Consider the following 18,829-nt stretch of genomic DNA (forward strand, 5'->3'; position numbering starts at 1 on the left):
TGTATTTTTGAAACAGTAGTTGATGACAATATGAAATGAATCATGTTTGAATGTGTGTTGTGTAAAGATGTGTTTGTGATCATGTGTTTAAAGTGCAGTTAGTGAAGCGCTCAGAGGTTTTTGTGCAGCTGTTCTATTAGTTTGTATCACTGTGGTGGACTTTCGGCAGCGGCACCAGACTGGATGTTGGCAGTAAGTAAATCATCAAATCATCATTTTAATGTTTTATGTGTTTTTATAATGTGGAATGTGTCAGTTTTATGTTGAATTGACACACATATGAGTTCAGTGATTTCTCTCACTTTTTTGATTTATATTTCATTATTTATTAATAATATCTGATTAGACAGATTGAATAATTTGGCTGTTTTTCCAGAAATGAAGGTGAACTTTAAAGACACTTAATTGACACTTTGTCAGCACATGTGAATTTGTTGCTGGTACAGAAGTGAGATGTTATTCAGTTTTTGGAGATGTTAAATGACTCTGTGTTTAAATGACGAACATTATCAAGAGTTCATAAAAATGCTCCTTCAATATGAAATGTTTCTTAATGTAATATGTAACATATAAAGTTTTACTGGAGGAATTCTTTCACCAAATTAACTGTTAAAAGTTCATCATTGTACAGAATTTTCTTTTCTATTCTCTTGAGGTTGGGCAATGTCTTTTCATAGTTATTTCTTAATGTAGAAAGAGAAATTTATGAAGGAAAATATTCTTCAACTTTTGTGTAAGTCAAACTGCAAACATATAAAGATATGTGAACTTTATTAATAATGTCATCATTTTGGTAATTCAGAGTCTTTGGGGAAATAAATTGTTCTTTATATGATTGAACAGATCAACATGAAGAAACAAACTTGCAGTTTAATGTTGAAAGTTTTCAATGATATCTTTAAAGATCTTCAAAATATATAATTGACTAATGTAATTGATTTAGTTTCAATCTGGAGAAAGAAATCTTTTCTTCTTTTGAAGTTGTCTATTGTGTATTTGTCAGGCATCACTCGTCCTAAAGTGAGCGTCCTGCAGCCCTCCAGTGAAGAGATTTCCACAAAGAACACAGCAACACTGATGTGTGTGGCCAACAAGGGCTTCCCCTCAGACTGGAGCCTGAGCTGGAAGGTGGACGGGAGCAGCAGGTCTGAGAAGAGCAGTGCTGGGGTCCTGGAGAAGGGCGGTCTGTACAGCTGGAGCAGCAGTCTGACTCTCTCTCAGGACGAGTGGATGAAGGCGGTCACAGTGAGCTGTGAGGCCAAACAGAAAGAGCAGCTGTCAGTCACTGGAGAAGTGAGGAGAGATCAGTGTTCTGAGTAGATCCTCTGGATTCTCTTCTGCTCTTCTCACTCATGTCTCACATGGAGACTAACAGTGACTTCTATTCACACAAGTATATGTGTGCTTTTGTCTTTCAGATTTCTCTTGTCAAAATTCAATAAACTAATAAAATATTACATTATTTGAAGTTTCCTGTCTTTGTTTAAAAGTTGATGTATTGATATTATTTGTGTCATTAGTTAGATCAGGACTTTCTCTCACATTTTATAAATAATCTTCACTCAATGAAGCATGAAAACACCTGCAGAGACATTATGAAACAAGATCATGAAGTCAAATTAGGGAACTCAAACATATGGTGTTCTCAGGAAATGCATCAATTTATGAACAGATTTTGAAATATAAACATACAGGATCCAGCATGATTGAGAATGTTTCAAAGATTATTTTGTGTCCTTTAATGAAAACAAGTAAATCTGATGTTTTGCAGACAGGAGTTTAACATGTTGTTTAAGTGTTGATGGTATTATGATGGTGAACATCTGCTGATGGAGCTGCTCTATTCTGAGAGGAACACAATCACTCCAACCTGATGATGCAAATATTTGAACTCAGTTTCACTGTTTGACTCTTTATTGTGTGAAATGAGACAGTTGAGTTTGACTAATTCATCAGTTTACACTGAGTCTGATCTCATCAGTCATACTGACCTTATGAATGTTTCAATCAACTGTTCAAAACTCAGTATTAGTAAGTAAGTAAAATGTATTTCTAAAGCACACTCAAACACAGCAAAGCTGACCAAAGTGCTGTACTGATGAATCTACAATACATTAATAAAACAAAAAAAAAGACAAAACAATCAAAACAAACATTTAATACTGCAAAACGCTAGAGAATAAAAATGCGTTTTAAGCCTACGTTTAAAAATAGACAGTGATGACGGTTGTCTAATGTCAAGTGGTAGCTGATTCATTGCCTAGGGGCAGCAACTGCAAATGCTCTATAACCCTTGCGTATTAACTGTAAGATTAATGACTAATATCTTTAAAGTCCATCCTATATTAACTGCAGAAGTTCACATAGATGCAATTGTCCCTGTTAATGACTGATGAAGGCTTTTGTTGGCAATTGATAGGCTATATATTCCATTTCAAGATCGTAGTCCATCAATAGACCGAGGTGAGATTAGTGAGGTGCATCGCAGTTCAACCTGGCAGGTAATTTCGGTGAGGTTTGGTGTGGTCCGTCCAAGGTTCAGGCAATGACATATGAAGTATCCCATGTCTTATGGTTGGAGTTGGCATCAGTTCATCCTCTGAAGTCCATCATAATAGACTGAAGTGATGTTTGGCTGGCACCGGCTGCATGTAGTCATCATCATTCAGAGACACGTAGCAGTGGAGTCCAACAAGAAGCACTAATGGAGTTGAATCCAGCCGGTTCTGGTGACCTCAGGATAGGAGCCTCGAGGTTGAGACAGGGAAACAAATAAAATAATATTAGCGTAGATGCCATTCAATTTATTGCAGAGTTATAGATCATGATAAATGTTTCTGGTTCTGGCAGACCCATCTAAAGAAGCCTAATTGTGGGTTGGAGGATAAATTAGGTGTACGTCTGGATAAATAGATGAGTCTTAAGTCTAGACTTAAACTGAGGGAGTGTGTCTGCATCTCGAACAGTGTTAGGGAGACTATTCCATAGTTTAGGAGCCAAATATGAAAAGGATCTACCTCCTTTTGTGGATTTTAATATTCTAGGGACTATTAACAGGCCAGACTTTTGCGATCATAATGAACGTGATGGAATATAGCGTGGCAGAAGGTCGATAGGAAGGACATTTCTGGCCATCCAATCTTTGATTTCATTGACACACTCTGTTAATTTGGAGAATTGTGAAATCTCATCAGGTTTTGAAGAAATATAAAGTTGGGTATTGTCGGCATAACAATGGAAACTTATTACACGATTCCTGATAATATCTCCCAGGGGAAGCATATACAAGGAGAAAAGCAGAGGCCCTAAAACTGATCCCTTTGGCACTCCATACTTTACTTGTGTTTGATTTGACACATCTTGCTTACATAGACAGAGTAGCAGCAGTCTGCTAAATATGACCTAAACCATGCTAATGCAACTCCACAAATGCCAACATAATTCTCCAGCCTATTCAAGAGAATGTCGTGATCTATCGTGTCGAATGCAGCACTAAGATCTAAAAACACTAGAAGTGAAATGCAGCCGCGATCAGATGATAAGAGCAAGTTATTTGTAACTCTGATAAGTGCAGTCTCTGTACTGTAATGAAATTGTTCATATATACTATTTCTCTGTAGAAATGAACATATTTGGGAGGATACTACATTTTCTAATATTTTCGACATAAACGGGTGATTTGAAATCGGTCTATAATTAGCCAGTTCTCCAGGATCAAGTTGTGGCTTCTTAATAAGCGGTTTGATAAACGTCATTTTAAAGTTTCTTGGGACATGTCCTAAGCATAACGAGGAGTTAATCTTATTAAGAAGAGGTTCTGAAATGACAGGAGATACCTCTTTTAAGAGCTTAGTTGTAAGTCTGACTTCAAGATGCATCCATTGCACTTTTCCTAGTAGGAAGTTGTAAAATCTGACTTTCCGAGATCACTACTTTTCAAAACTTGATCCGACACTGAAATCTCAAGCAGCCTAATTTACACTTAGAAAACTCCTGATGTTGCTATATGAAGGTAAAAGCACTTACCAATTTACTCTGTGAAAATCAGCTCTCCTTTCCTGATTAATAAATTAAGCAATCACACAGTCATGCAGAACATCTCGTGTTTTTAAATCCACAAGGATCTCTTTCTCAACGGCAATAGCAGCAGTGATGACAGCCGACTCGTCAGACAGCTTGATTTTGTGCTTTTCACTCTTGAAATATGTACATCACTTAAAGTGTGATTGTGTCACTCAAGGCCAGCTAGAAGGCCTCGACCGGGACATATCCTAAAGATCACACCCACAAGAACAAATAAATCAATCTGATTGGCTGATGAATCTGACTTTAGTTGCTCATTCATTTACACTGTTGAGGGATTCTGTAGAAAGTCTGAGGGGGTGGAGCTGAAACTCACGTGCTGCTTCGGCTTCGGGAATGCGATTGTGAAACCGTTGTCACAATTTGCTTGTAAGCATCAATGAATAAATTCTGACTGGATAAAATTTTCGTTATTTAGCATGTTAGGCCAGCAGAGAAGAATTTTCTAGTCATGAGAATTCGCCACTGCAATCTATTATTATAAAACAAGCACATCGATATATCAAAATAACAGTTGTGATGAAATCACATTAATACTGAATTGTGTCAACATATTTATAATGTACAGTCTATTTTATAAACAGCTTCTGTCATCATCCACCATATTTAGCAAACAGCTATTGATAAAGCTGGCTAGCTAGCTAACGCCGACAAAGGCTATCGTATAAATGCAGTCAATGTATCATGCAAAGAAAAGTGATTACTTCAAATTACAATCTCGCATAGTCAGACCGATATCCACACTTTGTTTTAGCCCTGTTCCAGCACTGGAGAGTCGAATATTATATACAGTCTTAAAGTTTGTATTAAAACAATCATAACTGTGTCATTTTAATTATGTTTCCTCATCTGTCAGCATGATGCCGGTGAATCACGTTCAGTCTCTTTGTACATTACGTCATTGTTTTGGCCGATGCTCGCGTCCCTATGGAGTGTGTGCACGAGCACGAGCAACAGGTCGCTGCTGCAGTTCACTTAACGGCCACAAGTGACATTAATAACAAGCGTTTCTGAATCTTACATACTGAACTTTTAACCCTCTGGGGTCTGAGGGTGTTTTGGGTCCTGGAGAAGTTTTGACATGTCTTGACATTTGTGCATTTTTCAGTTGCTTAAAAACACATTAATGGCTAAAGTCTGATTACACTGTATTCAGCACAAACTGGGCTACAATAATATGTGAGCAACATGTGTGTACATGTTTGTATTTTTGAGAAAATAAGGTTTATGCTTGGTTTTTGAAAAAATTAAATGTGGCAGCGGGGGCGTGGTCAAGCGCCTGTCCGGGGGAGAAAGCGGTAAGGGTGCTTGCACGTCAGCCAAATTATGTCTAACACCTGTCTCTAATTTCAGTGAGCATGGGGAGAGCGGCCTAAAAACGGCCACAGAACCTCCAGACGGGAGAGAGAGAGAACGACGCGTCAATCCAGTGTTGGCGTAGACAAAGAGAGAGAAAAGATTTATGTTAAATAGAGAAGTTTTGTTTTGTTCACGGAGACAAAATTTGTAAGCATTGCTGTGGCCATTAAAAACCCTTACTTGTGAAGAGCTCTGCATCTTCGTTCCCTCCTTATTGTCAGACATCTTTACACTGGTGCCAAAACCCAGGATTTTAACCAGCCGAAGCACGTCCCATGGAGCCCTCCCAGTTGGCCGAGATCCTCCAGTCCCTTGCCAGCTTGCATCAGACGCACCAGCAATCCCTGATTGAGCTGCACCAAGACGCAGAGCTCTTCACAAGTAAAGGTTTTTAATGGTCACAGCAATGCTTACAAATTGAAGACGTGTTTCAGAAATATGCTCGTGGACTCAGAGACTGCTGAAAGCTCACCCTTTTTATTTTGTTTATTTTACAAAAGCACAAGGTTTTGTTGTTATTGTGAGTGTACACAAATAAAAGTAGACCCTTTATAGTCTCTAATGATGTCTTACACTTATCTGTATACCCAAAAATGATGGAGTATTTTAAGTTGTTTCCGCTGTAATGACGAAAATATCCAGCACACAAAAAGTAGCAAACAATATTAAAAGAGGCTTCTTCTGGCATGCACTATCGTCTGATTCGGGAAAACAGCATTTCTCTGATCCAGGTGGGTACGTTCGCTTCATGATGGCTTGACGTCTGTTACCTAGCTACTGCTCCTGGCAGTTGACAAACGGAAACAGCAGAGTGTTGCGCGCATCATCCTCTCGCACCCACACAATTTAAAATCCTCCATCCTAGATCCAAAATTAGATTTAAGAAATGTAGAAAAATATACTAAATAAAACATACTACGTTTCATTGATTCGGTTGTGTGTTTTGTTGATTTGAGTAATTGATGGGTAAAAATTTTTTATAATTTTGGGTGTTGGGGGGGCCCCGAACCAATCGCAGGGCCCTAAACAAATGTTTAGTTTGTTTATAGGGTCAGGCCGGCCCTTGATCCGATTATAATATAATCACATAATGCTAGTGCTCAATATATGGGTGCAGGGGCGCACAGTTGTCACGAGAGGGCAGACTTCTGAAAATAAAACTCATGCAGCGTCTCTGTCATTTTGTGTCTTTGGCCTGTTCTGTGCCACAGTGAAGCAGCTCAGTCATTGATTGAACAGGGATGAAAAATGTCTGATGTGAAATCAAGTTCAGTGACTGAACGCAGCATCTGGAATCAGGTGTTAAATTCAATGATGGACAGAAAGTAACGAGAACATTATGATCATATCAACACAATATCTAATGATTATCTTCTAAAATACTGATGAGCATCAACATAACTGGTGTTAATACCCTGTTAAAATGTCTTTTTTGATTCTGACAGGTGTGTGTGTGTGTGTGTGTGTGTGTGTGTGTGTGTGTGTGTGTGTGTGTGTGCGTGCATGTTTATGTGATTTACGAGGACAATTTTTTAAGTTACAAACTGGTAATTACAAGGTTTTTCTGCTATAAATGTGATTTATGAGGACATTTCTAGTGTCCCCATAATTTAAATCACTTAATAATCATAATTAACAATGTTTTATTGAAAATGTAAAAATGCAGAAAGTGTTCTGTGAGGTTTAGGGGTATATGTAAGGAATAATTGACGACGGGCCGTTGAATTATTAGAAAAATAATGCACACCCGGGGTGGTAATGCGGTCACGACGCTTGGCCGAGTGGCCGTTACCCGGTGTGCATTATTTCTAATAATTCAACGACCCGAGTCAATTATTCGCTATCTACAGTTACCACACATCGAAACATTGTTCAGATGATGTGATTCTAGGCGTTTGTCAAGTTTTTGTCATTAAAACGCTCTTGTATGTAGGACTAATTTCTTACGCATCTAATCCCATGCCTCCATTGCTAATTCCAAAACGTCATTTTAGAGTTAGTAACGGAGGTTTGAGCCACTGACAGCAGACTAATGCAGTTATTAGTGTAGTTATTAGAGAGACTAAAAGCTGTATAATAGAAAAATAAAAGCTTTTTTGTGGTTTTTTGTTTCTGCATTATAAGATAGGCAAATATATTCATCATCATTTTCGTCTTTTTTAATGACGAACGAATGCTTTCTTAATTCCCGATTTCCTTCACGCCCCCTCCTTGCCAGGTTCAGCTGAATATCAAACCAGACTTTGCGAACCAGCCCGGCTGCTGTGTCTGGTGACAGATACATAGAGTTGCGAATGCGCTCTATTTCAGCGGTCAAAATGGGAGGATGATGAGAACTGGAATCTTTCCCGGCCTTGCTTTGTCGCTGTCACTTCTTGTTATGAATTGTATCCTATTTTCCGTTATTACAGTTGACTACGCGAAGTGATATGGAACTGTAATGCGGTCAAGACCTGCCTGGAACTACTTTAGCCGTGCGTTTCCCTGAAAATAATTGCACACCTTAGAACGTTCTCAACCAATCAGAATCAAGCATTCAACAGCCCTGTAGTATAAATATATATATAGATCATACAGTATAAAAATCATTATGTCTATGGAAAGTCCTCATAATGAGAGAGAACATCAACACTATGAGAAACAAGAGTAGAAACGTCACTCTGCCCTCCGTAATGGAAAAGGTCAAAGGTCAAAGTGTAATCTTCAACCTGGAAAAAAGATATTCATGTAATAAACTGACTTATGAATAAAATGAAACAAATGCCTTTTAATAAATGAAGAGAATTTGAAAAGTGCACTCAGTAATATTAATATTTATATTGATATTGTTCTGACACCGGTTTAGATTCAGCATCACACAAAAGCAAAAGTTCTCAGTTTCTGATGTTGTTGAAGAAATCTGCTATTCACAGTCCGTGCTGATCAATTTATTCTGCAAGTGACATTCGAAACATTTAATTACAGATTATTATTGAGTAATATTCAGCTGATCATATGATCTCAACATGAACTCATGAAGCAAACGGCTCCATGTCAAATAAAACTGAAGACTGAATCCTGGAGTCTTTATCTCATGTGAGTCATTTTAAATATATTTTCATAAATCATTTTGTTTATTAATTAACTCTCTGTACTGGTTTCACATTTGTAATGATCTGTTCTGTACTCTGTTCAGTGATATGCAAATATATGATCAATATTCAATGGTTGTTTGAACGTTTGTGTAAGGTTGCATTGAATCAAGTTTTATATTAATTTAATTCCTGTTAGATCTGTGATGTATATGTGCTTCCAGATCAAAGATGTACGCTGGGTTATTTGTCTCTCAGGTCGGGCCGTTAAAATCCAAAATAAATGAATAAACTCATGGAAGAGTTTTACATCAATTATTATTGAAACTATTTACATCACAATTATTAAATATGAATATAAACTGTTTCTCTCAGTATTAAACACAGATCAATAAATACAGCAACAAGCCTCTTTTCCATCCATACTTGTTTTTTCCTGCTTTTATGATTCATCACAGAAAAGACATCAAAGTTCAGTCTTCATCAGGATTTTGAAGAAGTCGGTGATTTAATGTCCTGCAGTGTTCTGATCGATGCTCATTAATGACGATTAAAGTCTCCTGATCAAGTGTGGTCCTTCTATTCAACATCAAGTCTTCATACATTTCTTTATTTACAGTGACCTGCTGCTGAATGGAGAAACAGAAGTTTTATTTTGTGTTTCAGTTTCTCCACTGTGCGTGTGCTTGTATGTGTGACTCAAACTCTCTCTTCCGGTCAGATGTTCATCGGGTCTTTTAAAGCCCGTCTCACTGAAATAAGACACAAGAGTTTAGAGACAGTCCTCACCAGGTGATGCTCTTACCACTTCCTCTCTCCACAATGACAGACACACGACCACGTCCCCTCCACATACAGATTACTGAGAGACTTCAGTTTGTGTCTTTCCATGGAGAGAGGAAGAAGTGTTTGACTGTGAACTGAATTGTAGTTCTTTGACATTGAGTGAAATTGTGCTGTGTGACTGAGTGTATTGAAGGAAAGTGTGTGATTGTGTGTTAAAAAGAAGAAGAATAGAAAGAAAGAGGGAGGAGACTCTTCTTTATTCTGTTGGACGTGTTTTTCCATTTTCAGAAATGAGGAGTCGAGTGTCTTGAAGAAGAATTGTCTCTCTATTAGAGTTAGTTTTGATATCTGTGCTCTCGACTCTCCTCAAGTCTTGTCTTAAAAACACTCGTGAAAAATCACTTTATCAACACACACACTCCATCAAACAAGAGACTCCAGCACTAGATGAATCTATTTGAATACCTGAACAACATGTATGTGACATCACCTCTCACTTTATATGAGTCTGTCCAATTGAGGGGTGAAACAAGTCAAATGTTTAAAGTGATGAATTACATTCAAATATGACATCTGTGAAAACAAATGTTTTATGTTTGCATGATGCTGTATTCACATGGATAGGTGTCAGTAAAGTTTAAGACTAGTGTCATATCAGCCAGTAAAACATCAACAAAAAATGACTGAATTGACCTTTATAATAAAATGTGTCGTCCAGTTTCATATGTAGTGTTGAGTGTGAAATATCAAAATCTAAAACTTTGTGTCCATGTCAATTTATAATGAAACATTCAGAGAAACTGTTTCTGTATCAGTAGTTCCTCTTTCACTGAAGGAGGTTTTTGTACGACTCTTTATCACTGTGTGAACACATGAATGCTTCCAGGATAGTGAAAACTCTGACAGTAATAATGTCCTGCATCTTCAGTCTGGACTCCACTGATGGTCAGAGTGAAATCACTATTAGATCCACTGCCACTGAATCTAGATGGAGTTCCAGTCTGGAGGCTGCTTGTATAATATATGAGGAGTTTAGGAGCTTCTCCAGGTTTCTGTAAGTACCAGGCTAAACGATCACCACTATACACTCCACTGCTGGTTTTACAGTTTATTTTAACTTGCTGTCCTGGTTGAGCTGTTATTGAGGGACTCTGAGTGACCGTGTACTGTCCATTACACTCTGAAACACAAAATAAAATAAAATATTTTTTCACAAGAAATAAATAATAAAAATCTTTATACAGTTAAATTGAGTTTATATTAGTGAAATGCACTGAAACAGATTCTCACCAGCAATGAAAAGCAGTAGAGAGCAGATAATGAGAGCGTGTGCTGTCATCTTTACTGTGAATGAGTGAGAACTGAAGGAACAGTGATGTTGGTTTGACAGTCCTGACTAACAGACAGTCTGATATTGTGCTTTAATCAGAGGGGCGGGACATTCAAAACTGTTTCCTCTCAGCAGAAAATGTGAGCGTTACAGGAGAACAGCAGAAATAAGAAACAATTACATGTCAAATTACATTCATACATTTCAATCTTTATCTTTTAGTTATTAATTACAATTGGTTGAAATTCGAATGATTTTTGTTCATTGTGGAAATCTCATGAGCATTCAGTAGATCAAACTAAATCAAATGTGTTATAGAGGAGTTATTACATTGTAATAAACATGTTGTATATAATTCTGAATGTAATATGTATGTTTTTATTGTATTTTTGAAACAGTAGTTGATGACAATATGAACTGAATCATGTTTGAATGTGTGTTGTGTAAAGATGTGTTTGTGATCATGTGTTTAAAGTGCAGTTAGTGAAGCGCTCAGAGGTTTTTGTGCAGCTGTTCTATTAGTTTGTATCACTGTGGTACACTTTCGGCAGCGGCACCAGACTGGATGTTGGCAGTAAGTAAATCATCAAATCATCATTTTAATGTTTTATGTGTTTTTATAATGTGGAATGTGTCAGTTTTATGTTGAATTGACACACATATGAGTTCAGTGATTTCTCTCACTTTTTTGATTTATATTTCATTATTTATTAATAATATCTGATTAGACAGATTGAATAATTTGGCTGTTTTTCCAGAAATGAAGGTGAACTTTAAAGACACTTAATTTACACTTTGTCAGCACATGTGAATTTGTTGCTGGTACAGAAGTGAGATGTTATTCAGTTTTTGGAGATGTTAAATGACTCTGTGTTTAAATGACGAACATTATCAAGAGTTCATAAAAATGCTCCTTCAATATGAAATGTTTCTTAATGTAATATGTAACATATAAAGTTTTACTGGAGGAATTCTTTCACCAAATGAACTGTTAAAAGTTCATCATTGTACAGAATTTTCTTTTCTATTCTCTTGAGGTTGGGCAATGTCTTTTCATAGTTATTTCTGAATGTAGAAAGAGAAATTTATGAAGGAAAATATTCTTGAACTTTTGTGTAAGTCAAACTGCAAACATATAAAGATATGTGAACTTTATTCATCATTTCATCATTTTGGTCATTCAGAGTCTTTGGGGAAATAAATTGTTCTTTATATGATTGAACAGATCAACATGAAGAAACAAACTTGCAGTTTAATGTTGAAAGTTTTCAATGATATCTTTAAAGATCTTCAAAATCTATAATTGACTAATGTAATTGATTTAGTTTCAATCTGGAGAAAGAAATCTTTTCTTCTTTTGAAGTTGTCTATTGTGTATTTGTCAGGCATCACTGGTCCTAAAGTGAGCGTCCTGCCGCCCTCCAGTGAAGAGATTTCCACAAAGAACACAGCAACACTGATGTGTGTGGCCAACAAGGGCTTCCCCTCAGACTGGAGCCTGAGCTGGAAGGTGGACGGGAGCAGCAGGTATGAGAAGAGCAGTGCTGGGGTCCTGGAGAAGGGCGGTCTGTACAGCTGGAGCAGCAGTCTGACTCTCTCTCAGGACGAGTGGATGAAGGCGGTCACAGTGAGCTGTGAGGCCAAACAGAAAGAGCAGCTGTCAGTCACTGGAGAAGTGAGGAGAGATCAGTGTTCTGAGTAGATCCTCTGGATTCTCTTCTGCTCTTCTCACTCATGTCTCACATGGAGACTAACAGTGACTTCTATTCACACAAGTATATGTGTGCTTTTGTCTTTCAGATTTCTCTTGTCAAAATTCAATAAACTAATAAAATATTACATTTATTGAAGTTTCCTGTCTTTGTTTAAAAGTTGATGTATTTATATTATTTGTGTCATTAGTTAGATCAGGACTTTATCTCACATTTTATAAATAATCTTCACTCAATGAAGCATGAAAACACCTGCAGAGACATTATGAAACAAGATCATGAAGTCAAATTAGGGAACTCAAACATATGGTGTTCTCAGTAAATGCATAAATTTATGAACAGATTTTGAAATATAAACATACAGGATCCAGCATGATTGAGAATGTTTCAAAGATTATTTTGTGTCCTTTAATGAAAACAAGTAAATCTGATGTTTTGCAGACAGGAGTTTAACATGTTGTTTAAGTGTTGATGGTATTATGATGGTGAACATCTGCTGATGGAGCTGCTCTATACTGAGAGGAACACAATCACTCCAACCTGATGATGCAAATATTTGAACTCAGTTTCACTGTTTGACTCTTTATTGTGTGAAATGAGACAGTTGAGTTTGACTAATAGAGAGATGAACTTCGATCATATTCATCAGTTTACACTGAGTCTGATCTCATCAGTCATACTGACCTTATGAATGTTTCAATCAACTGTTCAAAACTCAGTATTAATAAGTAAGTAAAATGTATTTCTAAAGCACACTCAAACACAGCAAAGCTGACCAAAGTGCTGTACAGATGAATCTACAATACATTAATAAAACAAAAAAAAAGACAAAACAATCTCATTTAATACTGCAAAACGCTAGAGAATAAAAATGCGTTTTAAGCCTACATTTAAAAATAGACAGTGATGACGCTTGTCTAATGTCAAGTGGTAGCTGATTCATTGCCTAGGGGCAACAACTGCAAATGCTCTATCAGCCTTGTGTATTAACCGTAAGATTAATGACTAATATCTTTAAAGTCCATCCTATATTAACTGCAGAAGTTCACATAGATGCAATTGTCCCTGTTAATTGACTGATGAAGGCTTTTGTTGGCAATTAATAGGCTATATATTCCATTTCAAGATCGTAGTCCATCAATAGAACAAGGTGATGCAGGCAGAGATTAGTGAGGTGCATCGCAGTTCAACCTGGCAGGTAATTTCGGTGAGGTTCGGTGTGGTCCATCCAAGGTTCAGGCAATGGCATATGAAGTATCCCGTATCTTATGGTTGGAGTTGGCATCAGTTCATCCTCTGAAGTCCATCATAATAGACTGAAGTGATGTTTGGCTGGCACCGGCTGCATGTAGTCATCATCATTCAGAGACACGTAGCAGTGGAGTCCAACAAGAAGCACTAATGGAGTTTAATCCAGCCGGTTCTGGTGACCTCAGGTTAGGAGCCCCGAGGTTGAGACAGGGAAACAAATAAAATAATATTAGCGTAGATGCCATTCAATTTATTGCAGAGTTATAGATCATGATAAATGTTTCTGGTTCTGGCAGACCCATCTAAAGAAGCCTAATTGTGGGTTGGAGGATAAATTAGGTGTATGTCTGGCTAAATAGATGAGTCTTAAGTCTAGACTTGAACTGAGGGAGTGTGTCTGCAACTCGAACAGTGTTAGGGAGACTATTCCATAGTTTAGGAACCAAATATGAAAAGGATCTACCTCCTTTTGTGGATTTTAATATTCTAGGAACTATTAACAGGCCAGAATTTTAAGATTGTAATGAACGTGATGACATCAATTGTCAAGATGGCGGATTAGGTGAACACTCCTGAAGCACCTGCTCGTCTGTAGAACAAAACTGCGCTTCAAATGATCTAATGATATTTAGTTGGCATTTAAATGTGCATATTTAGTTTGCATTTACATGGGCAAGTCGAAATATAGACTAAAGTAACAGTACAGCGTATGGACGCTCCTAATATTACGAGAGGAGAGAAGAAAAAGTTGAAAGGAAAAGTTTCCGCGTCGCTACAGGAACAAGCAGGCATGGGGACGTCGAGGGCTGACAACGCTGTCTTGATTGCTGAATTAACTGAAGTTATTTCTACATTAATGGACGATAAGCTAAAAAAAATTACTGATAAACTCACAATTGTAGTGGCACAAAATGAGCAGAGACTCCAATTGGCAGAAGAGCGGATATCAACTATGGAAGATTCCGTCAAGATACTTCAAACTAAAGTGGCTGTAATGGAAACACAGCTGAAAACAGCAAACGACAAAGTGATCGATCTGGAAAGTCGAAGTCGTCGGGACAATCTCAAAATCCTGAATCTGAAAGAAGGAATCGAAGGGACTGATCTGAAAATATTCCTTGAATCTATGCTCCCGAAACTATTGGGCCTCCAGACTGGCAAGGACAGGGTGAAGATTGATCGGGCTCTTCGCGTTGGACCCAAGCAGGATGACAGACCATGAGCGATGATCATAAAATTACATAATCCTAGCGATAAAGATAGGATTATGCGTGCTGTGAAAGCTAAAGGGTCACTGATGTTAGAGAATAAAAAGCTGTCCATTTATCAAGATTTCTCCCCAGCTGTCCGTGAACAACGTCGGGGTTTCAACGAGGTGTGCGAGGCGCTGATCAAAAAGAATATCAGATTCAACATGAAGTTTCCCGCAATCCTGTGCCTGTCACACGGAGGAAATCGCCGCTCATTTAGAAGCCCAGCTGAAGCTCGTGAATATTTGACTATACTCAAGGACTAGCTTACACTTCTTGGATTAGATCAACATCTCCTATTTATGGATCTAGCTGAACTGAAGGGGGGTGTCTTTGCTGGAAAGGTAGGACCCCCAGTTAATTTCTTATGCGTGAACTGTGAAATAGGAGGACCACTCTATCTTAACATCATGGAAAAACAGTATTGCTTCTTCCTCTTGTAAAGGATATTGCAACTGGACTCATGAAAATACCCTAAGGCTTATTCTTGCTAATCAAAGTAGCCTATTATGTCAAAATGTGGCTGGAAAGCCTCTGATTTGTTTTTTTGTTGTTGTTGTTTGGACATTGTTTGAAATGTAGATGCTGTTTTAGTACATTCAGCCAATAAATATCTTAAGGACGTAATGACGGGTGGGTGCTTGGAGCTCTTTTTTGTTTTTCTTTTTCTTGTTTATTCTTTGTTATTTTAATGCCTCTCGTTAAAGAGGTCTTATCCACCTTTTGTTCGTTTTGTATGTTTGTTTTGTATGTGGCCGCGTATGTGTGTGCGTGTGTGTGTGTTTGTCTTTTTTCGTGTGTTCTTGGGAAAATGCTTTTTTTTTTTTTCTTTTACCTTTTATGGGATTTAAAGATTTGACATATGATGGAGATGATATACATCACTGTATTGATGTTGAAAAAAACATAACCTGTAAATATTACGACCCTGAGCATGTAAAATGTCTGAATATAGTAAATAACTTATCATTTCTGCACTTAAACATAAGAAGTTTGAATAAACATCACGATGAGCTTGTCTCCCTACTCATAAATACTAAATGCTGCTTCAACATAATTGGTTGTAGTGAGACGTGGCTAAATGACAAATCGTACATAGGTGCCTTAAACCTCGAAGACTATAAATTATATCATAAGGACAGATCTGGTAGACCTGGTGGTGGGGTATGCCTCTATGTACGTTCGAACATGCATGCCGATGTTTGCGATCTTGCTGTAAATGATAATCATACAGACTCTCTTTTTATTGAGATAAAAAATGACAAAGGTAAAAACGTTATTGTGGGCGTAATTTACCGCCCCCCAGATTCTGATTTAAACATTTTTAATAATAAACTAGAAGAAATTCTATTACACATAAATAAATTAAACAAAGACTGCGTCCTCCTTGGAGACTTCAATATTGATGTCTCCAAGGACGATGCAGTCAAAAACGACTTCATTAATACACTACATTCCTCCTCTTTCTTTCCAACAATAAATATATTTACCAGAGTCACAAATACTTCTACAACTATTATTGACAATATTGTCACAAATATACGAAATGTTAAGCTTGAATCAGGAGTTTTACTTTCTGATATATCTGATCATTACCCAATAATACTGTATTTTAATTTTGATTATAAATGTTTACCCTTATGTCACCCGATAAAAATTAAATTAGTAAACGATCGAACAATGTATCAACTTAAGGCAAGTCTGCAAGCTAAAGCATGGAACACAGTTTATTGTTGCTGCGATCCTGACACTGCATATGATCTCTTGGTAAATGAAATAACAGACTCCATTCAGCTGCTCCATTCCTATAAAAACTGTTACACGCAGAAGGGCAGGACACAAACCCTGGCTAACAAGGGCAATCTTAAACTCCATTAAACAAAAGAATAAACTGTACCAAATATATGTTAATAAACCAAATATAGAGAATAAAACTAAATACAACGTTTACAAGAATAAATTGGTATATATAATCAGGAAAAGCAAATATAGTCACTATTCTGAACTTATAAAAACCTCGCAGGGAGACTCCAAGAAATCATGGAAAGTGCTGAATAATGTTTTGAATAGGGACCATAAAGATACCGTGCTCCCAGATACAACAAATAATACTAATCTTGCAAATGAATTTAATAATTACTTTGTATCAATAGGGGCAAATCTCTCAAAAAATATTACTCAACCACATAGTGTCTCTTACCAACAGTATATGTCAGGCAATTATCCAAACTCCTTCTTCCTAAAGCCTACTGACGCCATTGAATTGTATAATATCATAATGGCTCTGAAGAGCTCAAATTCTGCTGGAGAAGATGAAATTAGTAGTAAAATATTAAAAAGTATTGCCAAAGAAATAACTGAACCACTTACACATTGTATTAATCTCTCACTGCTCACAGGAACTGTTCCCAAAATGACAAAAATTGCTAAAATAATTCCGATTTTCAAAGCTGGTGATAAAAATGACATAATAAATTATCGTCCCATATCCATTTTACCAACTCTTTCCAAAATATTGGAAAGAGTGGTTTATAATAGACTTATTAATTATCTTAATACACTGAACATACTTAACCCATCCCAGTATGACTTTAGGAAAAAACACTCCACCTGTATGGCGATCCTTGATCTTACTGAAAAGATCAATGATGCCATTGAAAAGGGGGAATATGGTATCGGTATATTCTTAGACCTTTCAAAGGCCTTTGATACTATCGACTTTACCATATTACTGTATAAATTGCACCATTATGGAATTAGAGGTCAAACACTGAATTGGTTCAAGAGTTACTTACACCAGAGGCAACAATATGTAACTATCCACGAACAGACATCAGAAAACAAACACATTCAATGTGGTGTTCCACAAGGATCCATATTAGGTCCTCTCCTCTTTATTATTTACATTAATGATCTGGAAAATTCCTCAAAGATCCTTCATAAAGTAATCTTTGCAGATGACACTAACTTGTTTTTATCACACAAAAATGAATTTGAACTTCAACAACTATCTATAAATAGTTATCTATAAATACCAGCAAAACAAACTACATAATATTCTGTCCAAACAAAAAACAACTTAATTTCGATGATGTAAATATCCAGATTAAAATAAAGGGAGAGGAACTAAAGAGAGTGAAGACGACTAAATTTTTGGGTGTCTTTATAGATGATCACCTAAACTTTAAACACCATATTGAATATCTTGTCAAAAAGCTATCAAAATATGTTGGTCTGTTCTTTAAGCTTAGACATCTGCTTCCTCATGCAATATTACTTACTCTCTATAAAACACTCTTTGAACCCCATTTAAATTATTGCAATATTATATGGTGCAATACTTATTACACTTACTTAAAAAAAATTGAAATTCTGCAAAACAAAATCATTCGTGCCATATCATGGTCTGATTCTAATGCTACAGCTCGTTCTATTTTTCTTAAGTACGGTATTTTAAGACTAACTGAATATAATATATTTCACAATGCATGTACTATGTATCAGGTGGTCTTTGGATTGAATGGCAGTTTGTGTGAGCTTGTTCCCATCCGCTATCCCCGGCACACTTACCTCACTAGAAACAAGCACATTATTATTGAAAAAAAACGGAGATTAAAAAGCACTGGTATGAGTGTAGTGTGCCGGGGACCGCGGATTTGGAACGAGCTGGATGAAAATTTGAAAAATTCAAGCTCTTTTCTTTCTTTTAAACAAAATGTCAAGAAACAACTATTAAGCTTGTATTCATCTTCTTGATGTATGTACTACTTCTCACTCTGCATGTATGTCAGTGTTACTCTTACAATCTCAAGGTAAACTGTCAACAAAATTGTACTTGTTAAATGGGATCCCCTACTATGTTTTGTGTGAATGTTATGTATGAAATGTTTTATATGTAGGCCTGTTATGAATGAGGCTGGAGTGAAGACAGACGAGGAGGTGCGGATCCAAACGCAGTTTTAACTTTATTGAAATAAATGGACAAAC

The 18,829-nt window shown here is 36.8% G+C and overlaps 4 gene segments (V, D, J or C); 3 read left to right on the forward strand and 1 right to left on the reverse strand.

The window, feature by feature from the left end:
* LOC127634088 (immunoglobulin kappa variable 4-1-like) overlaps positions 1–10,660 on the reverse strand; it is a 12,454-nt gene extending 1,794 nt beyond the window's left edge. Inside the window, 1 exon segment of the V gene segment in view lies at positions 10,590–10,660. Within this exon segment, the coding sequence occupies positions 10,590–10,638 (49 nt within the window).
* Positions 1–18,829, forward strand: part of LOC127634237 (immunoglobulin kappa constant-like) — an 86,257-nt gene that overhangs the window by 44,229 nt on the left and 23,199 nt on the right.
* LOC127634238 (immunoglobulin kappa constant-like) overlaps positions 174–18,829 on the forward strand; it is an 89,419-nt gene continuing 70,763 nt past the window's right edge. The window contains exon 1 of the C gene segment in view: positions 174–192.
* LOC127634089 (Ig kappa-b4 chain C region-like) lies at positions 11,054–12,463 on the forward strand. The segment is given in 3 exon segments: positions 11,054–11,065; positions 11,152–11,203; positions 12,015–12,463. Coding segments are annotated over 3 exon segments (381 nt in total).

The sequence above is a fragment of the Xyrauchen texanus genome, chromosome 41 (assembly GCF_025860055.1).
Source record: "Xyrauchen texanus isolate HMW12.3.18 chromosome 41, RBS_HiC_50CHRs, whole genome shotgun sequence".
Classification (NCBI taxonomy): Eukaryota; Metazoa; Chordata; class Actinopteri; order Cypriniformes; family Catostomidae; genus Xyrauchen; species Xyrauchen texanus.